Raw genomic sequence first — 21,970 nt, forward strand, 5'->3', positions numbered from 1 at the left:
GTTCAAGGTGCTATTAATTTATTGCATTAAATAAAAATTTCGTCTTTAAAAGTTTGTAAGTCTAATAAATGAAATAATGAAATAAAGTGAATACATGTTTAAACGACCGATTGTGTAAGTACGTACGCTTCTAATCAGAGGATTAAATCAAATCTATGAAAAAAGATAATTGTCTGCGCGCGTTAGAGCAAAAATGCAACGTAAAACTAAAAGCATTTGTTTTGTTGTTTTTTTAAATATCCTGTCTTATAATATACATGGAAACTTCCAGGCTCCGAAAGATGATGGTAATCGACAGGGTTTTTCGTTACGCAATCGTTACGTAAAGCAAAAACCGCCGTGTGTGACAAGGATCACGAGATGAACAATCAAGTCCGGAGGATAGAGCCGAGGTCGACATTAGAATCGGCATTACGGTCCTTACGAAAAACAATCTTAATCGACGCTGCCTCCTTCTTTGGACCTAGACTCCAAGTAACGCCGTCGATATGTCCCGGTAGGATCGTATTTGTCCTCCAACAATTTCCAATCGTCCGGTTTATTGTCGATTAGATGATGAGATATCTTATCGGCCGCGTTCTTCTGCGTCTCGCTACATCCGGCGCAGTCGTGCTCCAACGCATCTGGCAGATTTTCTAAAGGAGTTGAGATTATGAAATATATTTATAGATGACGTGCTTTATCCCGATTCATTATCAATTGACAAAAACATAGAAAATAAAAATTAGAGATACATGTATAAATTAAAATTTTTTAAAATTGTATTTTGATGTTGCTGAGAACATCTCGAATCTCGAAATATACTTGATTATTCGTGGTCAAAGAATTAAAGAATTATGGAAAACGTGTGCTTCGTTGTACGTCGTTCGAGGCGAAGCGACTTACTTTTCAGTTCAGCCGCGTCCGGGGTGCAGGGATTCCGATCGAGCAGGCAACCCACGTATCCGTTTAACAGCCTGTCGTTGCTTATTATTGCGTCCACGTCTACATTGTCGAATTTTGTGGTATACGTTCCTTCCTGGGCGAAAACGCAAGAGAACGAAAGGATGTAGACGGTGATAAGAGTGACAACTAGGTGTCTCATCGTAACGGACAAGATTGATGCGTTGCTCCTGATTTACTGCTGATGGAGCTCATTACTTCGAATGTCTTATAAGAGGCTTGGACACGGTTCGTTAGTCGCACGAAATCGTCCTCGTGTGTCCTTGCCATAATTTATCGAAAAATACGCGCGATGAAGTCATATCCTGCGACGATGCAATAGATATTTCTCTCTGAATACAACATTTTTTTCATTACAAATTTTTCTCATAAAGTTTTATGTAACTAGAATTATTTTTATGTTATTCTTCAGATTATTATTATCATAAAAATTATCATAATATTAGATATTTTTAATATATGTTATTAAATACATAATTATTTTGTTGCAAATAATGGAGAATTTTTTACGTCACGCAATTTTTCCAAAATAATCGCTGTAAAACTTAAAGAAATTTGACGCATTTGACAAAAGATATTTTTTAAAACATAAATAATTTAAAAAATATTGAGGACATTTTTATGTGACAAAGAAAAGAGAAAAAAACAAAGCATAATAATTATATTAAAAGGATTTCGCAACATTTCATGATAATAATATCACGTGTAGATATAAAAGATTAATTCATTGTGGTATAACAATTATTATTCTACTTGTGCCAATTATAAAAACGTGCAAGTAGATAAAGCACATAGTGAAAAATTTATGTGTTATACGTGGAAAGAATTCTCGTGTTCTAATTTTTTTTTTTTGTATTCTATAGACGTATGTATTACGTGTGCGTGACCTCGACTTTTAGACGACTCGCGTAAGGGACGATTGTGTCATTTTCAATTCTCCTTATCCGTTCCCGCAAAATTTCTTTAATTTGTAAATTTGAATTCCTCGCTTGAGGCATTTCGGCCTTGCATAAATTACCAGTATTTGTAAAGCAATATCGTCCTCTGTCGCGGACAAAATTGATTCGTGGAAATTTCCTCGTGTAATTGCTACTGCAATCTCGGAAATGTACTTTTGAGAAGCACATAATCATATTAATACGATCATATGAATAAAGTAAATATTTACAACAACTTATGACATTTCTCCGCATTTTTCAAATATTAATAATATTTTCACTTAAGAATTTTATTTCTAAGCAAAAATTGATTTTATGCGTTTCCAGTATAAATTTTCATTATATTTAATATTTTTGTATTCAACGGTCGATGGATTTTATAGATTGTGTCGTTAGGTTTGTTTCATATTCCTGCGTTAAATCGCAGAAAAACTTTTCTTCTCCACGAAGTATGAATTCTGTTAGAAAAGTCGCATCTCGCTTCCAGGGAAAAATCGATTCGATCTTTCGTCTGATTTCAGAGATTAACTCGAAAGTTTCGCGTTTCATAATCCGCGACAAAGTAGCTTATCAGTAAGGATAAGCTACTTTTGATTTCGCAAAAGGAGAAAACGATGCCCGGCTTGGAGCGACTTAATCGTTGCGGTCGTCTGATCGAGAGTGCGCGAAGGGATTTCCTGAAATATTATCTGAAAAAATGTCCAAGCCTGTTCCACATCTGCTACGATCCGATCGGCACTCATCGGAAAGCGAGGGCCTTTATCGGATTTCTCTTCGGATTTGTCGCAGCTGTCGTGTTGTACGAGGGCATAATCGTCGATCTACAATTTGACACGTATACCAGTATCTCTCTGGGAGCCATCCTTGTCGCGATGCTATCGATAGGATGTGCATCATCGATCCAAGTAATCTCTTTTATTACTTCACTCAATTTAACTTATTATCCTCTTGTGTTATCTTACACTGATTTGATTACTTGATTGGGCGTCAATAGCGATACCTCTCTGGCAGGAATATTCCTTTCTTTAAAACTCTATTATCATGTTAGTATGCTTTTGGAATTCTTAATAAAGCCGGATCGAAACAACGTCTTGATGAATATTTGACGAATCAAAACTTGTCGTATGCGTTTAAAAAAAAGAAAAAAAATGCATAATTATAAAAAGTTTGAAAAGATGAAACTTTTACTCAATTAGCTACATTAGAAGCTACAAATATGTGGGACGTTTAACAATAAATGTTATCGTTCTTACAATTACAGTTAATACGGGTTACAGCTTAAGAAAGCTTTGTTCTATCGTTCCGAATAGGTGAGATGCATCTGTCTTTTGACAATACCGACTTTCCTCGGCCGATCCGGACGCAACGTTTTGAGGGCTCTTGTTCTGGGGTACGTGATAGCGGGGCCGATATTCAATTTAACGTACAACGGTAAAGAGGTGGTGAGAACTTTCGCTTGCACGATGCAGTTAACGTACAATCTCACTCAGACGCGCTTCGATCTCATGTTCAAGCCGTTCCAGCAGGTGTATCTCTTTATTGTTTTAATAAACACCGAATTTCGGAAAAGATTAATTACTATATTTGTGCAATACATTGCTCGGCATCACCGATATGAGCCAAGTATCTAATGCAGGCGGTGCTTGCCATGAAAGCGGATGCGAGCGAGTTGAAGGATACTTTATCCTCGGTGAGAGATTTGATGAGTCCGATAGTCGAGGAAATCGAAGGCGAAGAAGAGATGAGGAGACTGAAAGAGGAGAACGACTATTTGGATGAGCTCCAGGATGACACGAAGAGGAGCGACGAAATCGAGGAGAAACATGAGAAAGAGATCGCGAATGCAAAGTCCGAGGCGGATGTTTACGAGGCGAAGTACAAGAAGAAGATTGAAGCTCGCTGCGAAGAGCAGCTTAGCCGCGGTACCGAACGATGCAGGTGGGATATTTAACATCCAACTTTGTAGTCGGCAAATAATTAAAACACGTTTCCCGTGTTTATAAGATTTTATAGATTTCCACGAATTCATTTCTATGTAGATGTAGCGAATGATGTAATAGTACTCGTTGTACGTACAGCGAGATTCTTTGCGAAATGATGAATGAAAAACACAATGCTGTAATTATAATCGATTCGTGTTTCGAGATAAGATCTTTTTAAGTAATGTCTTAAGATGCTAATAGGGCTTTGTGATTGATTTATGACATCTTAAAAGAGACATCTTAAGACGGTTTTAAATATTTAAATGTAAGAACCTATTAGAATGGACTCTTTTTATTATCTTTTTATTACGGAAAGAATAATCCTTGAATACAAAATTAATTTTATTAGTTAAAGGTGAGCCTTAAGTTTATGGTCTTGAAACACAGTTATAAGTTGAATAAGAATAACATCACCTTAATAAATTAATAATTAATTTAATAAGAACGATGCTACTGTTAGCATTATTACACAAGCATCTGTTATTCCCTTTCTCCAAATATCGTAACGAATTTGTTGTGAAAAATCATATCACAGTCTGAAACTTGCCGCCGACTTTCAAAGAAGGTATCTTAGCCGTTTCAACTACTGAACTACGTAACGAATTTGTCATCTTTAATTAGTTGCGTTTTCATATTCTCCTATTATTAAAAATTAATTCTATTTATTAATTAGTTATTTATTTAATAATTCAAATTTTCCTACAAGTTTTTTCTTATAACTTTACGTTCTAATTTGTATTAAAGTTAATACAAATTAGATGGAATTTAATATAACGAGATTTTTCAGAGATATGTTTGCTGACGCTTACGACAAGTGTTACGAAACGGTGACGTTCTTTGCGGCCTGGCTGCTGTGCTGGCCGATGAAACTCACCTTTGTGTGCAACCTGGTGCAGGCCCTCGGTGGATCGAATATCTGCGATCCCGAGGGAAAGGTGGACTCTGGCATCGGGGAAGGCTACGTCTCTTTAAAAAGTGAATATCACTCGCAACAGTAGATGAGCCGACACAAAAAAATGTTAGAAATAAATATATTGAATTCCTCCGCGAGATATTGTCTCCTTTTTATTAAGGAGCCAAGGATGCTTTCAGTAAAAGTCTCAAGAACGCAAAACTGCAGTACAAAGTGAAGAAGATGCCGGTGATTCTCGACCTTCACGACGCTACAGACGCTGCCCATGCCGTGATGCATGAATTCAACGCACGCAGAAAAGTCTTTGAGTCAGTGATGATCATAATCAAAAGGTAATACGGAATATAGAGTAGATTAATTAATAATATAAAATAAAGGCTTATTTCTTTAAGAAAGCACTGCATTCAAGAGGCAATCGCTGCAAGTTTATACAGTGGTTGCAAAACATGTTGTAATGTAAATCTTGTGTAACCACAGCTTTCTTTTATATCAGTAGGATATTATATATTATTAAAATATTTCAAATACAAAATACAAAATACTTTGAATCTTTCAATTTGAAATCACATTCACAATCACATTGATTTGAATGCACAGTTTGACGAAGCTGACGATTCCTTTTGTTAATAAAGTCTCTCACTTATTCTCGATAGCCCACATCTCCTGATACGTGCGACCTCGACATAGTCGCGTGCTACAGAGATGTGTGCTATCGTGAAAAAAACGCGTGTATTTTATTTCAATAAAACTTTCTCATTTCTCTTTTCTCTTTAATTTTTTGAGATTAAATGTTATATATTCCGTTGAAACTTTTTTAAATTAAATACATCCACTTGGGTTAGAACGGAAAGATTTTTTAATGAAAGTACACATATAGTACCACTTGAATTTTATTTAAAAAGAAGTTAAAGAAAGCACCACTTGGGTTTTATTTAAAAAATAAAGATACTATCGTTTGGATTTTATTCGTTAAAAGTAATACGGCAGTTATTATTTAATATATTTTCTTTATAATTGGGGCGCAATTCATAAAGATTTCATACATTTTTTTTGAAAAAATACATTTAGATTGGATTAAACTCAAGATATTTATTTTTAAGTAAATACCACTTGAGTTGGAATAGGAAGATTTTTAATAATAATGTAGATATAGTATCATTTGAGTTTTGTAGGAAAAAATTAAGGCTTGAAGAGTACACACACACACACACACACACACACACACACACACACACACACACACACACGCACGCACGCACGCACACTTGGCGCCTTTTTTTACCTTTTTTTGAAAAGGTAATTTTGTGCTGCATAATTATCCAGATGTCTGTCCTTCATTTTCTTGAGAATCATCGTAAATGCTCAGACATATCACGAGAAATACCTGACTGAGATCGAGCATGACAACGTGTATGTTACTTCGTATTTCCGAAAGATCGACGCGAGACGAAAGGCTCGCGGTAGTCTGACCTTGCTGCCCCTCAAGAAAATCGAAAGATCGAAATTTGTGGATCCGTACAGTTTGCGGCCGGGTGAAATTGAACGGGTAAATCTGTGCGGCCAAACGGTCAAGTTGCTTCTCGAAATAATCAGTGTGACGACATTTTTACTGCTAGACAGGCTCTTCTTTGAAGCGCTCGATTTGATAAGAAGACATTCTCACATGGAATATACTCAGGTTTGAGATTCGTGAAACGATTTAGCTTATTATTTCTAGTTAGATTTTAGCCCAAAGTCTTTTTCACAGAAACTTTCGAAACAAAGTTTAATTCGCTATCGTTTATTTGTAAAATAAAAGAAATGAATTTTCAATAATTAATAGAAAAAAAGGAGACCTAAGAAATCAACGTAAGTGTGTGCAGTCAGGTAATAAAATATACCTACGTAAAGAGCAGAAGAACTTTAAATAATAATAAGCAATTAGCATATGCAAAATAGTTCGCCGCGCATTAATGCGGTTTTTCCTGTACCACATTATACAAATCGATTGTTGTTTGTTATTTTCAATCTTCCTTGAACTTTAATTAGAATTTGTTTCTAGGCTGGTCATCATGACATGACCTTGGAGATTCGCGGGATCGGAGTGATAGCCTCTCTGATACGCAGCGTCATCCGCGGATTCAACGTAAAGAAGCGAGTGAAGACCGTGGTGTCCAACAGCGCGTGTTTACCGAGAGCCAACAAAGTACCGAATTATATCATTCTCAAGATCTACTCGATGTACATAATCATTTGGATGCTGCTGTTCACCGCGGCGTACACCCAGCGGCTGCGGCGAGTAATCTGCTCGTTCTTCTACAGGAAACGTGAAAAAAGGCGTGTGCTGTATCTCTACAACGAGAGTCTGAGGCGTAGACTCGGGCACGTCAGGTAGAGGGTATTAAATATTTTTTAATGGAAGCCAATCTGATTTTAACCAACTACTTGGAGAAACGGAGGAGGAGATACCTCCGAACAAAATCCAATAGAGATTCGATTTCTTCTACTTTGGAATATAAAGAGGAACGTTACTTGTTCCGTGTGATCGCGGATAGAGAATTTCAATGGTGCATTTTCATAAAATAAAACTCAAATATCCAAGTCGATTCGATTGTTGGTGAATGCACGTCAATGTTGATCCCGTCTTCCCGATTCAATACCAAGGTTCATGCGAGCTAGAGTCAAGACTTTGATCAGAACTCGTCGATTGGAGTACGAGATGGATTCGTGGATCGCCATGAGGCTGCGCTGGCCGACGTTTTGCGGTTGGTTGGCGATATTTCCCTGGGCACGTCGCAAGTGCCTCGTTTGCGGCCAAGTGGAGCCGAGAAGAGGTTCACAGTTCCATAGATGCACGACACCCGGATGTCCCTTCGTCCATTGTCCCGAGTGTTGGGACGACGTCGGCAGGATTTGTTATGCCTGCGCGGATATCGGCGAGACGGACGATGAAACGGATGAGTTTGATACTCTCGTATCAAAATAGACGAACGAGAATTGTACGTATGAACTTGTGTATTTCATTCGATACGCAGATTACGTTACGTCATAAATGCGATATTATCAAGTCAATTAGATTTATATAATGCATTTTTTACTTGACACGAAAGAAATAACGAATACAAGCATTTTACACTTACAACTGCGCTTCCATAATTTCGATAAGTTTAATTTCTCCCATGATACCCTCTAGGATTAATGTTTTTTATACAAGACATGCGTAAAAAGTATATAATACAAATATAATTTAACAATATCGAGGATATATAATAATGGTAATATCGACATTATCGAAAAATTATCTGTATATCAATCTCGTAGATATACGTTATATTTGTAATTATAATATAAACCAATCAGCTCATAAATTCGATTGTTATAAAAAAAATACCAATAATACAAATGATGTAAAAGAAATGTCTGAGAATTCCGTACTCTATTGAACAATATACGATAAATATGCACGGAATATATAATAATGCATCTATGTTACGAACGATATTTTATTTGCATACACGTGTACATTCTAGTCATATCGAATCACATCTGGAAGGACGATAAAACAATTAGCATTGCATCATAATGGTTTTGCAACGTGTACTCGTTTCTTTTCTCGTCGATTGCTGATTAGATCTCGACGCCTTCTTTCTTGGCTTCATCCTCATACTTCTTGGCGTATTTCCCGTCCGGATCGTATTTCGCCTTCAGTTCGTTCCACATATCTCGCTTGTTTGTTATTAGGTGTCTTATCACCTTCTTTGACATCTCTTTTTGGTGATCCGAGCATTTTGCACATTCATCGTCAAGCGCTTCTTGTATATGAGCTACAATTGCGTGTTATTATTTATTTAACAATATGAAATACAATTGTATACTAATCTTCTTGATAACATAAGAATCGATCTTTTGATTAGTCGCCAAAGATATTAACATATAGTATAATTAGAATTATATTTCTGAAGGAATTGAATTTTAATTAAGTCGGTATATCAGTTGAGACTTTAGATTAGCAGGATTTCAATCCGGATCTTCGGCACAGAGAGCAAACGTCCGACTTGATTATTAATAAAGTTTTTTAATAGCATGAAAATGAATGTCATATTATACTCTTCTCCTCTATGTCTTTAAAACTGCTTCTCGAAACGATTCTATTTCTCGAATATATTTTTCTCTTCCGGTGACTTGAAGTGAAGACAACGATGAAATCTTTCAATTGCATATATAATTAACGTAACAATCTAGCACACGCGCACGCAGACTTATTAGAGATCAATATAGAATTTAATTTAACTCGATCGATTGAAATCTCTGATATCCAAGTTGCACTTATAATTGCGAAGAGAAGTCACACGCGCCATACTCACCTTTCGCCTCTAAAGCTTCAGCAGGGCACCTAACGTTGGGCTTTTCCAGGAAACAATCGACATATCGTTTTAGCAATCGGTCGTTTTGGAGAATTTGGTCTATATCTATGTTGTCATATTTACTAGTGTATTTTTCCTCTGCGTATACGTAGACGACAGAAATGACAGCGAGCAGGCAAAACACCGTGAGTTTCATGACTGCAACATGTATCTAATTATTATTAAATTCAATCAAACGAAATTCGAGTTTGGAAAACTGCTTGTACCGCGAATGCTTTCGAAAAATTGTGTCATAAGCGAAAACTATTACGGATATTCGTTAGGATTGGAAAGTAATTAAAACGCAGTTCCTTGTAACGTCGTTATCGTTTTCGTTACTTTTTTCAGCGATCGCTACTTTTTCCTGTTTGTTACGGTGACAGTAATGTAGTTAGATTTTTACTGTAACGATAACGAATTTAGTCATTATTTTTATCGTTACTTTACTTTTCCTATTCAATAGATCGCGCGCTAATTGCACGATAGCAATATTTCGATATAATACTTAATATTTCGGACTGCAGTCTAACTAGCCACTACTGAATAATTTTCATTATAAATATATACTATAGGTTTTTAGTACTGACAGTGATTATTGGAGTGTATTCTCAATAATGATTAATGTTTAAAAAAATGTTTAATCTAAATTTTTCTAACAACAAATATACTAAAAAATAAAAAATTTGAAAAATCATTAGATAAGTTTAATATGAAGAAAAGCTTACTCTATATACAGAATAGTTTCGAGAGTTTCAATATTAAAGATACACTTTCAAGTTTTAATATTTATTATTACACTTAACATTGATTATGAAATTATATAATTTTAAAATTTAATGATTTACAAATGGCATTAGAAAAAAGTAACGAAAATGTATTCTTAAGTCGGTATTCATAGTCAATTTGTATTTCAAAACAATCTTAATGGCTTAAGATGCTAATATTCGAGTAAACGAAAATTATATGTATGATTCAAATGAAGTGAAAATTGCAATTTATTTGAATTTATTCGAGTTTGCGCTTTAGAGTATTTTTGGATTCAAATGGATTGAAATACAAAATGAGCTATTCATCATGTTGAATTCGGATATAATCATATCTATATCTATTTTTTTTTTAATCAAATGGATTCGAAAAATCTGAAGCCCGAATTCGAAAATGCATTTATTTGAAATGAATTTATTTCTATCGATTTCAACTAATTTTCGTTTGCTGGGATGGTTCTATGATTGGTTGATGACACCTTAAGACAATCTTAAATATAAGAATAGACTATGAATACTGGCCTTAGATGAGATTCTTTCCAATTATTCGCGACACAATTTGCAGTTGTACCATATAGCAATCAAACTCAAGCTTCGTTTGATTGCTCTATATAAATAGTGATAGCTATTTAACATTGCAAAAAATTAACGAAGATTGATGCATCTTTTGGAAAAATGCATAGCGCGTTTGTTCTTCAACAACATACTGAAATTTATAAATTTAATTCGACACTTATTCAAAAAATGAAATACAGGAACGATATTGACTCTCGCGAAACACCTACATGTCGCACAACGATGAAAAATATCAGATTAAGCATGACGCGAATGAGATTCTTGATCAGACGTGATCATGTAGCGTCTATTCAAACATTAAACACGATTTCTTCAAATTCAAATACGTTCCCTTTAAAAAAGAGCGTCACAAATAAATTTTCACAGTGGTGTTAGTTAATAATCGGCAGTTATCTTCTTTTTCTTTTTGCGTCTATCAAATGGAACACACTGATACCTATACTCGATGGCGTAAATCCAAAAATGCAATAATTAACTTGCTACATAATCACGTCGAGTTTTCAAAGTAGAATCCCGATACAGAAGCCACACCGCGGATCTGAACTGATAGACGTGTACGATAAATGCTCACCTAACACGTATTATTCACGACCTGATGTAATTGTACAAGATACACGCGTGTGACTTGACTTTATATACGTGCGAAGAGACGAACGGCAGAGTGGGAATATGGTACCGATTTATTCTGCGAATTCCATTTCAACGTCAGCTAGCACCTTCACCTTCGCACTCGTAATGGAAAACGCTCGCACGCGTCATCGTCACTTTTAATGACGCATTATCATTTTTTCCTCTCGCTGATGATGGAGGGCTTAAAAACACAAGGTTACAAGTGTCATTGCTACAATGATTGCTTCTAGTCGTATGAAATAAAAAGTATCATGGTATAACATCCTATAATTATCATATAAAATAAAGATATTCAGCCAACACTGTTTGCACAGCATATAATTTAAAACGAATTTTCGGCGAATGATATATGACATTGTATGATATATATGATGGAAAATTTCTCTTTTTGCAAATTTTAGATTTATTACATGATCATGTACAAATTTTTAGACATTTAGTTTTTGCACAAACTACTATACTAAATATGAAACGAGCGAGCTATTTTTCATTCTATTCATATTCATATGTTTTTTATAAAAGAATTCTATTGGGAATCAATAATATCTAATAATAATACATAGTTTCAATGACATATCAATCAATATAAATTATTCTTGCTATCGTGATAAGAAAACTGAATTATAAAGTGATATTAATTGTTTAAAGTTTTACCATTTTAATTTGTAAAATTTATTTTACAAATTAAAATTGAACAAATAATTCATTATTGTGATTTCACTTCTGATTTCAAATAGCAGGGATTTTACATATTCGTAGATTTGTCATACACGTACATTTGAGATGAGCGGTTCTAGAAAATGTCTTCTACGTTTTCTATCCCATTTTTTTCGAATGTTAAGACTAACTTTTCAAGACTTGGTCATCTTTTCATCATATTGTTAATAAAAGTATCTCAAATCATGACATACACACTATTGCATTCGAATAAAACAGATGTCAGAAGCATAATTAACGCTGTTTCAAAGAATCGTAGAATTATGTGAGAAAAATATAATTGAAGGATATCGAGTAATTAGAAAAAAAAACATCACGTTTTTCTAACAACTTGATTAACTATGATTCAATCCCACGATGTTTGGAAGCAAATCAGATTTAATCAATGGTAATTAATTTATATTTACATCTGGGAGATCAGCGAGAAAACAAGGTGTAGCGTCACAAAAATCGTCACACAAGTTTTTCTTAAATGAAAATATCGCATAATTTATTTCGCACAATATGTTCAACGAATATCCGTGTCGGATTACATCATCAATAAGTAAATTGTAAATAGCTAATTTTTTGTTGTACAATTGAGAAAATAGTGCGTACAGTAAAAGACGCGTGTCGAATATCATACAGACAATTTATTCTAATCGAAGCCATATTTCATACATTATTCTTTATCCGACTACAGTTGTTTCATAAGGAATGACTGTGCGTTCAGTTAAAAAAACATTCAGTAGTTCTTTATTACGATTGATTTCTATACTTTGATCCAGCGAAGATCTAAAGGCAAGAATCAATCTTACTAAAGATTTACTCAATCGTTGTGTTTTCTTAACGCAGCCATTGATTCTTTTTTGGGGAAATTTCGATGTTGATGTACTATTGCTAATTGTATGATATCGATTTTATTATACACATATCTCAACAATGAGATCTTTAATCACTGATCTCAAATGTTTATACACGCTTACAAGAGGAAGCCATTTCAATAATATAATTAGCTATGCACCATCAAGTATAGTCGGATAAACGGAAGAGGTATTTGTTTAATATCTATACAAAATATGAGCGATATAGAAAATACGATCGTTTGTATTTCAATATCGCTTTGTCATACAAATGTTTTCTCTTCGCAGACACATACGCACGCACGCACGCACGCATACAAAGAGAAAGTATTGATATAGAATTTGTCTAAACCTGAGTAGGTCTTTACTCGTTATGTACAAACCTTTGACTATCTAATATTAGATAGTCAAAGGTACAAACAGATAGGCTCTTTTTTATATCTACATAATTAGGACCCATATATACACTTTTCTCTATTTAGACTTATATGTATAATTTTAATAAGCGTGAAAGTTTTGGGGACAATTGGTTAAAATGATATATATTTAATAATACATAAAAGTCCACATATCATATCATGTATTACAAAAAACATGCTCATGCTGTTTGTTTCTTACGTTTCGTAAAGAGAATCACATTTATTGATACTAAATAATTAGAAAAAGTCCAACCGAATCTCTTTGATAACGTTGCAATTAAAAATATGAAATTCAACGAAATTCGACAAAATTTGCTATTTATTATTTGTTTGTATGGTAATATTGATCGATAAATTATTCTTAATCTCAAATGGAAGAGAATATGAATATGTCAAAGTATGGCAAAAATAGTGATAATTCCCCTCAATGGTTTCTACACATTTTGTCTAAACTGCTCTGAAAGAAACGTTTCAATGAATGTTTCTTAAAAAAGAGGCAGCTTCCATAATATCACAAAATTTAACACATGCCTAGCAATTTATAAGTTTCATGGATTTTGTCTTTTAAAATAAAATTATATTTTAATCTTTTAGATATCTTTTTCGTTATCTAAAAATTAAAAATTTTTTATTCAATAAAAACGACACTTTATATGCCGCAAAATTGTAATTCTTTATGATCTAAAACGTGTTATCAGTTATCATTAAGAAAATGTCCCTTTGCAATATATACAAATACTATACAAATAACAAATTATTCAAAATTATACATCTTACATTAGTCAAATATATGTATACTTGTATCATTCTTCGTCAATAAGGAACTTTTTATTCCAAAGAAAAGTGTATTAATTATCTAATTATATAGCATCACGTATATAATTATATAATCAGAGGTCGCACAAGTTACGCATGATACATGTTACAACATAGATTAATCACGATTGTCGATTATCGAGATTCGTCATTCTAATTTCTTATAAACTTTTTTTATATGTTGCATCTTCAGCTTTCATTTATAAATCTGTATATCAATATTTTAATAGCAATATATCTACTTGATATAAATAACAATTATAATAAAGTAGATAATTTCAATAATTTAAAGGAATAAATTATAGTAGCCTAAAAAGTTTGACACATCTTAATATACTGCTTTATGTATCATGACAAATGAATATAATTTGTGAAGAAACATGAATAATTTTGATATTTCCTTATTGCCGAATATGATAACGTTTAAAACAGAAAGAAAAGTCAAGTATTATCTACACACGGAAATAATACAATGGAAGAATTAATTGAGCAATACGTTCAGTGGCTCTACGTAGGCAGTGTTAAGAGATTCTTTCAATTGGAAATGATAAGTAAAATATTTTATGGATCAATTCTGTCAACATTTGTTACAATTAACTTTTTTTATTATTCTCAATGTTCATAACTAGCTTATAAGAAAAGCTAGTCTACAAAAAGAAGCACTTGAACACTTGTTAAGACTTGTTAATACTTTATCATCGGTGAATATTCAACATAAAAAAAAAACAATCTATAAAATGGCATAAAACAAAATTATGATTTTCTTGTTCTAAATGATGTTATTTTTCTCTCTCCAAATTTTGAAGATGGATTTGCACGTATAAAAAAATCTTTGTTTTTCTTGGTCTTATTCCATTAACTCAAACCCATTTTAATAAGTCATATGTTAATTCTGTTTTCTTGAAGAGATAGAACAGCAGAATTGCGGTTAATGAAAATTCTGTTTTAGTATACACGATATATCTTTTTCTGTCATAAATCCCGAGGTACTCGATTCTGTCATCCCAAGTTTTTCTTCTCTGAAGATCATTTTATAATAGTGTAAACATAGTCGTAAGTGATTGTGAAACGCAGTAAGATGCAGTTAATATAAGCTAGTATTACTGGTTGTAAAGTGTAATGTGAAACAACTTCATCTTTTAAAACTACGACAACGTAAATTGTAAGAATAAACCAGAGTGCTGTTATTTACCACGTCACCATTCTTTTCATCAATATATGAAAATGAGCGTGATAACTCTCAAACTATCTCAAGTTTTTCATTATATTGTGTTTTTAGTTATACTATATTATGGAATACAAAGAGTGCATTCTGATTGTCATAATAAAGTTACGACGTATTTTTATTCCATTATAGATTAATTTGTTGTTGACATTTATCTGTACTGCTACTCCTACAACCCAATAGCCACGTTTATGCTATGTAGAATCTTTACGTAAAACCATCTTATCTCGTGTTGTTTTTTTTCTTTTTTCCAAAATAAAGAATATATTATTTAAAAATCTTCGTAATCGAGTAATATAATAGAAAATAAGAAAGAAATAGAAAGAAGAAAAAGAAATATAGAAAATAATAAACAAAATATATATTTGCTCCTTCTCTTTCACTCATTAATTTGTTCTCTCTATCTCTCTCGCGCGCACTTTTGAAATAATAGATAAGGAAAGATTATTAAAAAAAAACTACATTAATATGGAATTAGGAAAAGAAAGGTCTTAGAATGATTAAAATCATTCTAATGATTTTCTAGAATGATTAAAATCATTCTAAGTAATAGAGCACAGCAAGATTTAATAATAAATGGTCAAAATAATTGACCACTAAATATGGAATACCACAGGAATTTGTATTGGGACTTTTTGTTATTTATAATATATATAAATGACATAATCAAAGAATATGTCTAAAAAAATACAGCATAAAAATATTTGCAGATGATACGTTCATAAGTGTAAATGATGAAAGTAGTATAGAGTTAGAAAGAAAAATGAATAAGGCATTTAGTATAATAGAATGGATGAGTGTAAACAAGTTAAAAATGAATGTAAGAAAAACGAAGTGATAGTTTATGAGTCAGAAACGTAAGAAAAGAACAAATAGCTAATATTATACTGAAATGTTCTGATAGAGTTGAGATAGAGTATGTTGAAACAATAAAATATCTTGCTATAAATTATTGATCATAGACTGATTTAAAGATTACTATGATTATATGCTAAAGAAAATGAGGAAAAAAAGTTTGTTAAATAAAATAGGAAATTTTGTATCTGCATATACGAAATGTATTGTGTATGAGTCAATCATAGCACCTTATTTTGATAAATAACATGTTACAGAAAGCGTTAAGAAATAGATTAAAAATAATAAAAAATGATAGTGAAAAACAACCAAAACAGACCAGGAATATTGTAATAAAGTTCTGTAGAACTAGAAATGCGCAAAAAAGCATGTTTCACGAAGGAGTAAGAATGTAATACTTCATGTCCATCAAAAAAAAGCGGTGTGAATCAAACAATTTAAGTGAATGTTAAAAGAGTATATTATAGGATGATAATTATGTATTTGCAAACATTTGAAAAAGCTAAATAAAGATCATTTATTCACTCACTCTCTCATCCCCCCTCCCTCTTCCTTTCTTTTTCCCTCTCTTCCGCACATACAACTTTTTTGAAATATTAAAATTTATTTTTTGTTTTAAAAGAGTCTGTATGAAATATGATGGTTTTATATAAGCTAGAAAAAAAGCTTGGGATGGAATTGCAAAGATCGTAAAATAGTACAGAACTTTTCGATTCAATTTAGCCTGTTTTACCTACACATGAGCACTGTGTCAATAATTATCAGACATCCTGTATTTTTGAACTCATTGGTAGATGTACTACAGACGCTAAACATGTAAATTGCGTCTGATTGTAAATTTATCTGATCCTACATTAAACAACAGATTATGTTATCATAGCACATTTCTGTGTAAAAGAAGGATCAGCAACAATGCAACTACTACACAATATGCGCGCATGCATTTTTTTCGTTTTCTGTCCATCTGCCTTACATTTAACTGAATCAGACTTAAAAGCTTTAGTTATATCTAAAACTTAACTTACAAAATTAGAGATGACTTAGAGTGACAAAATAGTTGTAAATTTTTACATGTTTGATCAGTTGGCTGTGATCCAACCGTTAGTTACTAGATAATGAAGAATTTTGCTTTCTGGTTCTGATTGAGGTACAATACTCGATCTTCTATTACCGTTTAAATATTCCTGTGACATTAAAAACGGTATTAGCAAATAATATATTATAATAAAAAAGAATTATAATCGTTCATCACACTTACTTGTAATAATAATGTCTTTTGCGTCAAATACTGAGTTGGCTTTAGATCAAGTTGAATACATAAAGATTTTTCTTGCTTTGTTAAAAGATGAGACGCAGCCTCCAATTCTATATCTCGCTCTTGGATTGAAGTACTACCACTGCTGTAACTTTTCTCTTGTGAGGAACTGGGGCTGGAAATCGATTGATTGGAAGTATTTGGATTACTATCCGACTCCGCCCACTGACTGGCTGGAGTCGTCGTCCGATTGTGACTGACTGTGGAACTGGCTGAGTCTTGCTTTGCAGTGTATTTTCGGTCGATGGAAGAGTAACTTTTTTCTTCTTCTCTATTAAAAAAAGAAAAAAAAGAAAATGCACACAATTCCTTTAGCTATAGATTAGTATTTAATTCTAAAATTTTAACAGTAATCCACAATATTTTAACAATACTACTGCTGTGCTAGCTTATGCAACTTGAAAAGGAGCTTTGCATAGTAATGCTTAACAAAGAACCAACAAAACAAACAAAATTTTCATGGAATATATGAACATGAAATAAATAATATGCTTGATAATACAAAAATGATAATAATATTTATGAATACTGCAATATGAGATATAGATTTAATTCTACAAATATGACTGTTTACCTTCTTTTTGAGGTGCTGCGGTGTATTGGTGTGGACGGCCCACTGCTGCCCTAAGTGAAATGCAAACTGATACAATCTGTTCACAAATGCCTGGCAACACGCACCACAAACAGTAGAATTAGTTAAAAAGAAGCAAAAGCTAGTATATATAATACAATTAAAAGTATAAGCTTTTTTTTTTAATTTTTGTTGTACGTATAAATGTACAAAGAGGATAAGAAAAGTTAAATATAGAAACAATTTTGAAAATATATATAAAATTTAAAGAGATAATAGAAACAGTAAAATTGATGTGTAATATCCCGTCACGAATATATATACATGTCACATTCACACGAATATGTATATAAACATAAATTCAAAGTAAAAATTAAATATGTAGATTCAAATTAATGTCATGATACAATTAAAAATGTTAAACATTTATGACACAAACAAAAATATAAACAGTACAACAATTAATAAGAAGCACAATAATACTGCTGGTTAATATCATTTTTAGGTAAGATTTGGAATATTTGTGTCACATAGTAACACGATACATTAATATGGACTTTATCATGCGTTTGCATTTGATAAAAGACAATGAGACTTTCAATAAATATGACTAGCTTTTACGAATGCACATAATAAAAGTATCACGAAATATAACTCCTATTCTACATCTATACAATGTTGTAACAAGACTTGTTATAAGAATAAAAATTCATACTTACAGATTTTTTTTCAGTCCAATGATCCACTGTATCATTTTGTCTTTGAGTTTGTGCAAGGAATTGCTCGAAATGAGCACATTCCTCGTGTCTCGTAATACCATTTTCACGGTATCGATAAAGCTCTGAGAGTCGTAACCGCAATTCTCTTTCCCTTTCCAGATTTGTTAGGAACTGTTCGTGCTCTTGTGCTGTGTAAAACTGTGCGAATACACGCATTCTGTCCCTAAAGTCTCTGCATTAAATAAACAAAACGTTTAATATGTAAAGCAAGAATAGAAAATTAAATATCTATTAATATTTAGCGAAATGTAAAGAAAAAAGTGCATTAACATGAAGCATACTTTTCTTCTTTCGTCCATTTTTTCTTTATTCCTTTATCTTTTCTGTTCAACGCAAAGAAAGCTGATACAAGCTGATAATCTCTTACGACGCGTTTTCTTCTGGCTCGTTCTCTGAGATTGTTGGTATACATATCAACTTGTGCCAGTTTAAGTGCGATATCAAGATCGTCATCTTCGGCAGGATTTAGGAACAATGAAGAAACGAGTGATTCGGCCTCGTGATTATAATCCTGTAAAAACCAATTAAATCTTTATTATTAAGTAATTATTATCTATTATAAAGTGACGGTTCTAATTATAGGTTATTTAAGATTAAAGTGATTTTCCTCAATTCAAGGAAATTTAATGAGTACATTTAAACATTTAAAAAGTTTGTTAATATCAATGTAAACAGTAAATATTATAATTCAAAGTAAAATTATCACAAATTGAAAAAACTGTTAATTAAATTTTTGAAAAATATTTGAAAATGTTTATATCTAAGTCCCAAGTTAAGTCGGCATGATTGCAAATGTTACCGTATGTTTTTAATGTATTTTATTGCGTATTCAACGTACTAAATATAATTTATTGAAAGTATAATTACGTTCGTAATGATACTTTTAGTAAATTATATTTAGTAATGAAGGAAAAAATGAAAAGATGAATAGTGCAAAAAATTCATCAGAAAAAAACAGATTAATAATTTCAACGAATAATTACGGATATTTGTCAAAGCTATTAAAAGTTATTAAAAATAATGTTTCATTTTGTTTTTCTTAAATATCAGCGACAATTAAGAATTTTCATATTATAATTTATAACAAAATTTCTATACTCTAGTAATATATAATATTTTAAAAAGTTTAAATATCTTATATTCAACCCATAATTGGAACCATCGCCTAAAAAAAAATTAGATCAAACTTTGGAAAAGTCCGATTTTACTCTCTCAAAATCATCTCGCTGGGGCATGTAACCCAGTTGCGCGGCTTCTTCCGGGGTAATGTCCAATGGCGGTAATCTAGATGTGAGGTCAGGCGATAAAGGACCATGATCGGATTTAGTCTGATCTGTAAGATTTGGTACATAGCTATCTGTGGGTGGCCACGTATACTTTCCGATATTGCCATTGAGATATCTAGCGATATATTCTTCTTTCGCTTCTGTAATAATAATATTGATGGTGTGCTAAATAGCGCAGTATTAGACCAGTTTGTTGCCAAGTGAAAGATTTAGATTTGCGATTTCTATCATCTCACGTATATAATATTTGAAATTTTAATTGAAAAAATATTCCATTATGATAAAAATACAGATTATGTATTTAATCCCTAAAGTAATTTAACATTGTAGTATTAAATTACTTTTTGGGAGATAAAAATTTTTAAACAGTAACAGCAATAAAATACTGTAATGCAAAAGATATAGAAGACAATTGAAAAAGTTTTTAGATTTTGTAAGTGTCTCTCGATATTTATAAACTATGCCATTAGCACAATTGTTCTCAGTGCAAAACTGCAATCCATTAACATTTTTTTCCATTTTAACGTCACATTACCTTCTGGTGTACGTGTTTCAATATGTTTGCTAATGTCCTCCCAGTTTCCAAATCCAAACTGTTCAATAGCATCCAGAAGTCTCAACTGTTCTCTAGCTGTCCAATTGCCACGGCCATTGAATATACTGATTGTACCAGAGTCCTAAATTGATATGCAAGATGTACAGACTAATACTGGCATTTTTGCAGTGTATAATTTGAAAATTTTTCATATCATATTAATACATACCATAAATTGATAGGCATGATTATTTTTATGTTGACCAATTTCAGCACCGGCGGAAAAACACTAAAAGCAAGGTAAACCTTTAAATAACACCTTTTAATTATAATTTTCAATTTCGTATACATATTTTTTTAATATTAAATTTATGAACGCAAATGCAGGTCTCACGCACACATACATTTTATGCAAAGATAAATTTTTAAACCTTAGAGTGCCAAACACAAAATAAGAAATGTAGATAATTTGAAGAATGTCAACAAGTCTTTAACAATATTTCTGATTAAGTAATATAAAAGAAACATTTACATTTCAACGACCTATCATATCATCTGTTATTTAAAAATTATAATAAAAAAATTTTAGGCAATTCAAAGTATCCGCCAGTACCACGTGCATTTTAGCTTCATTCGGATTCGCGAATAGAATGTAAAAAGTATAGCAAAAAAAGGGAGGGGAGGAAGGAGGGAAAGGAGTGGGATAAAACGGGGCAAGAAACGTGGAAACACGGCGAAATGTACGGTAGAGCGAATGTGACTGGAAAGTATGCGAGAAATAGAAAATTAACGAGTAAAGAAAAGAAAGAAACGAAGAGAGAAAAAAATCGCAGCACAAGAGAAAGAGAGTAGGAAAACGGAAAAGTTGGAGAAGGAAGTCAGGCGAGGCTATCACGTGACCGAAAATGGCTGTCCGAACGGTTGACCCACCTGCAAGCAAAGGTCGAATTCAGGGCAGTCGATACACTTGACGCGAAGCCCCGTGATGTCCTCCTGGCAATAGGTGCAGTTGTACTTGGCGTACAGATCTGAAATGTAACACGCATAACGATGTACAGAGACTAAGGACAACGCTGAAAAAGGCGCGAAAAAGTGCCGCACGACGCCGCATAGAATACCCACCCGCCATTATTGTCTCGCTGGATCCTTCCAGAGCAGATTTGGATGACGTCACCGCATACCATCGAGCCGTGAATCTTGCGATATCACGATGCACCGAGACGCGGTGCCACCGCCGCGATCATCATCTTTCCGCCTGCGTAGATCCGCGCGAGAATATCGCGAAATCGCGACGTATCTACCCCCTATGAGCGGTGCTCCGTTTGCCCCGTACAGACGTGCGTGATCCGCGAGGAACGCCGACCAAAAAAAATATAAAGGAAGGGTCGTGTTTACGACTGTTGCGTCGCGCGTTGAATACGCATGCGCCGAATGTCTCAGCTGCTCGCCACTCGCCACTCACCACTCGCCTCGTGCAGCTCAC

The 21,970-nt window shown here is 33.0% G+C and overlaps 3 protein-coding genes across 5 annotated transcripts; 1 reads left to right on the top strand and 2 right to left on the bottom strand.

The window, feature by feature from the left end:
- Positions 1 to 405: 405 nt before the first annotated feature.
- Positions 406 to 11,226, bottom strand: LOC105198672. Its single transcript, XM_011165480.3, has 6 exons — positions 11,069 to 11,226; positions 9,119 to 9,316; positions 8,385 to 8,578; positions 6,965 to 7,119; positions 886 to 1,112; positions 406 to 635 (listed from the first exon to the last, which is right to left on the bottom strand). The coding sequence occupies exons 2-6, from the start codon at positions 9,312 to 9,314 to the stop codon at positions 436 to 438; spliced, it is 972 nt and encodes a 323-aa protein (XP_011163782.2). The 5' UTR covers positions 9,315 to 9,316; positions 11,069 to 11,226; the 3' UTR covers positions 406 to 435.
- Positions 2,165 to 18,609, top strand: LOC105198707 (protein sneaky). The gene is made up of 9 exons (XM_011165528.3): positions 2,165 to 2,785; positions 3,191 to 3,406; positions 3,517 to 3,818; positions 4,650 to 4,837; positions 4,936 to 5,107; positions 6,099 to 6,453; positions 6,817 to 7,145; positions 7,419 to 7,753; positions 17,347 to 18,609. The coding sequence occupies exons 1-8, from the start codon at positions 2,495 to 2,497 to the stop codon at positions 7,738 to 7,740; spliced, it is 2,175 nt and encodes a 724-aa protein (XP_011163830.1). The 5' UTR covers positions 2,165 to 2,494; the 3' UTR covers positions 7,741 to 7,753; positions 17,347 to 18,609.
- LOC105198670 (transcriptional adapter 2B) lies at positions 12,307 to 21,858 on the bottom strand. Of its 3 annotated transcripts, none has more exons than XM_011165478.3 (10): positions 21,610 to 21,858; positions 21,418 to 21,515; positions 20,717 to 20,776; positions 20,488 to 20,629; positions 19,875 to 20,092; positions 18,948 to 19,177; positions 18,607 to 18,838; positions 17,891 to 17,940; positions 17,260 to 17,587; positions 12,307 to 17,185 (listed from the first exon to the last, which is right to left on the bottom strand). In XM_011165478.3, exons 1-10 carry the CDS (start codon positions 21,614 to 21,616, stop codon positions 17,081 to 17,083), a joined length of 1,470 nt encoding a protein of 489 aa, XP_011163780.1. In that variant the 5' UTR covers positions 21,617 to 21,858; the 3' UTR covers positions 12,307 to 17,080. The 3 variants fall into 3 exon arrangements, with proteins under 3 accessions (XP_011163780.1, XP_011163779.1, XP_011163781.1); XM_011165477.3 differs by having other exon boundaries at positions 19,854 to 20,092; XM_011165479.3 differs by lacking the exon at positions 12,307 to 17,185 and having other exon boundaries at positions 17,362 to 17,587; positions 17,891 to 17,980; positions 19,854 to 20,092.
- Positions 21,859 to 21,970: the final 112 nt, after the last annotated feature.

This window comes from Solenopsis invicta, chromosome 1 (assembly GCF_016802725.1).
Source record: "Solenopsis invicta isolate M01_SB chromosome 1, UNIL_Sinv_3.0, whole genome shotgun sequence".
In the NCBI taxonomy this organism is placed as follows: Eukaryota; Metazoa; Arthropoda; class Insecta; order Hymenoptera; family Formicidae; genus Solenopsis; species Solenopsis invicta.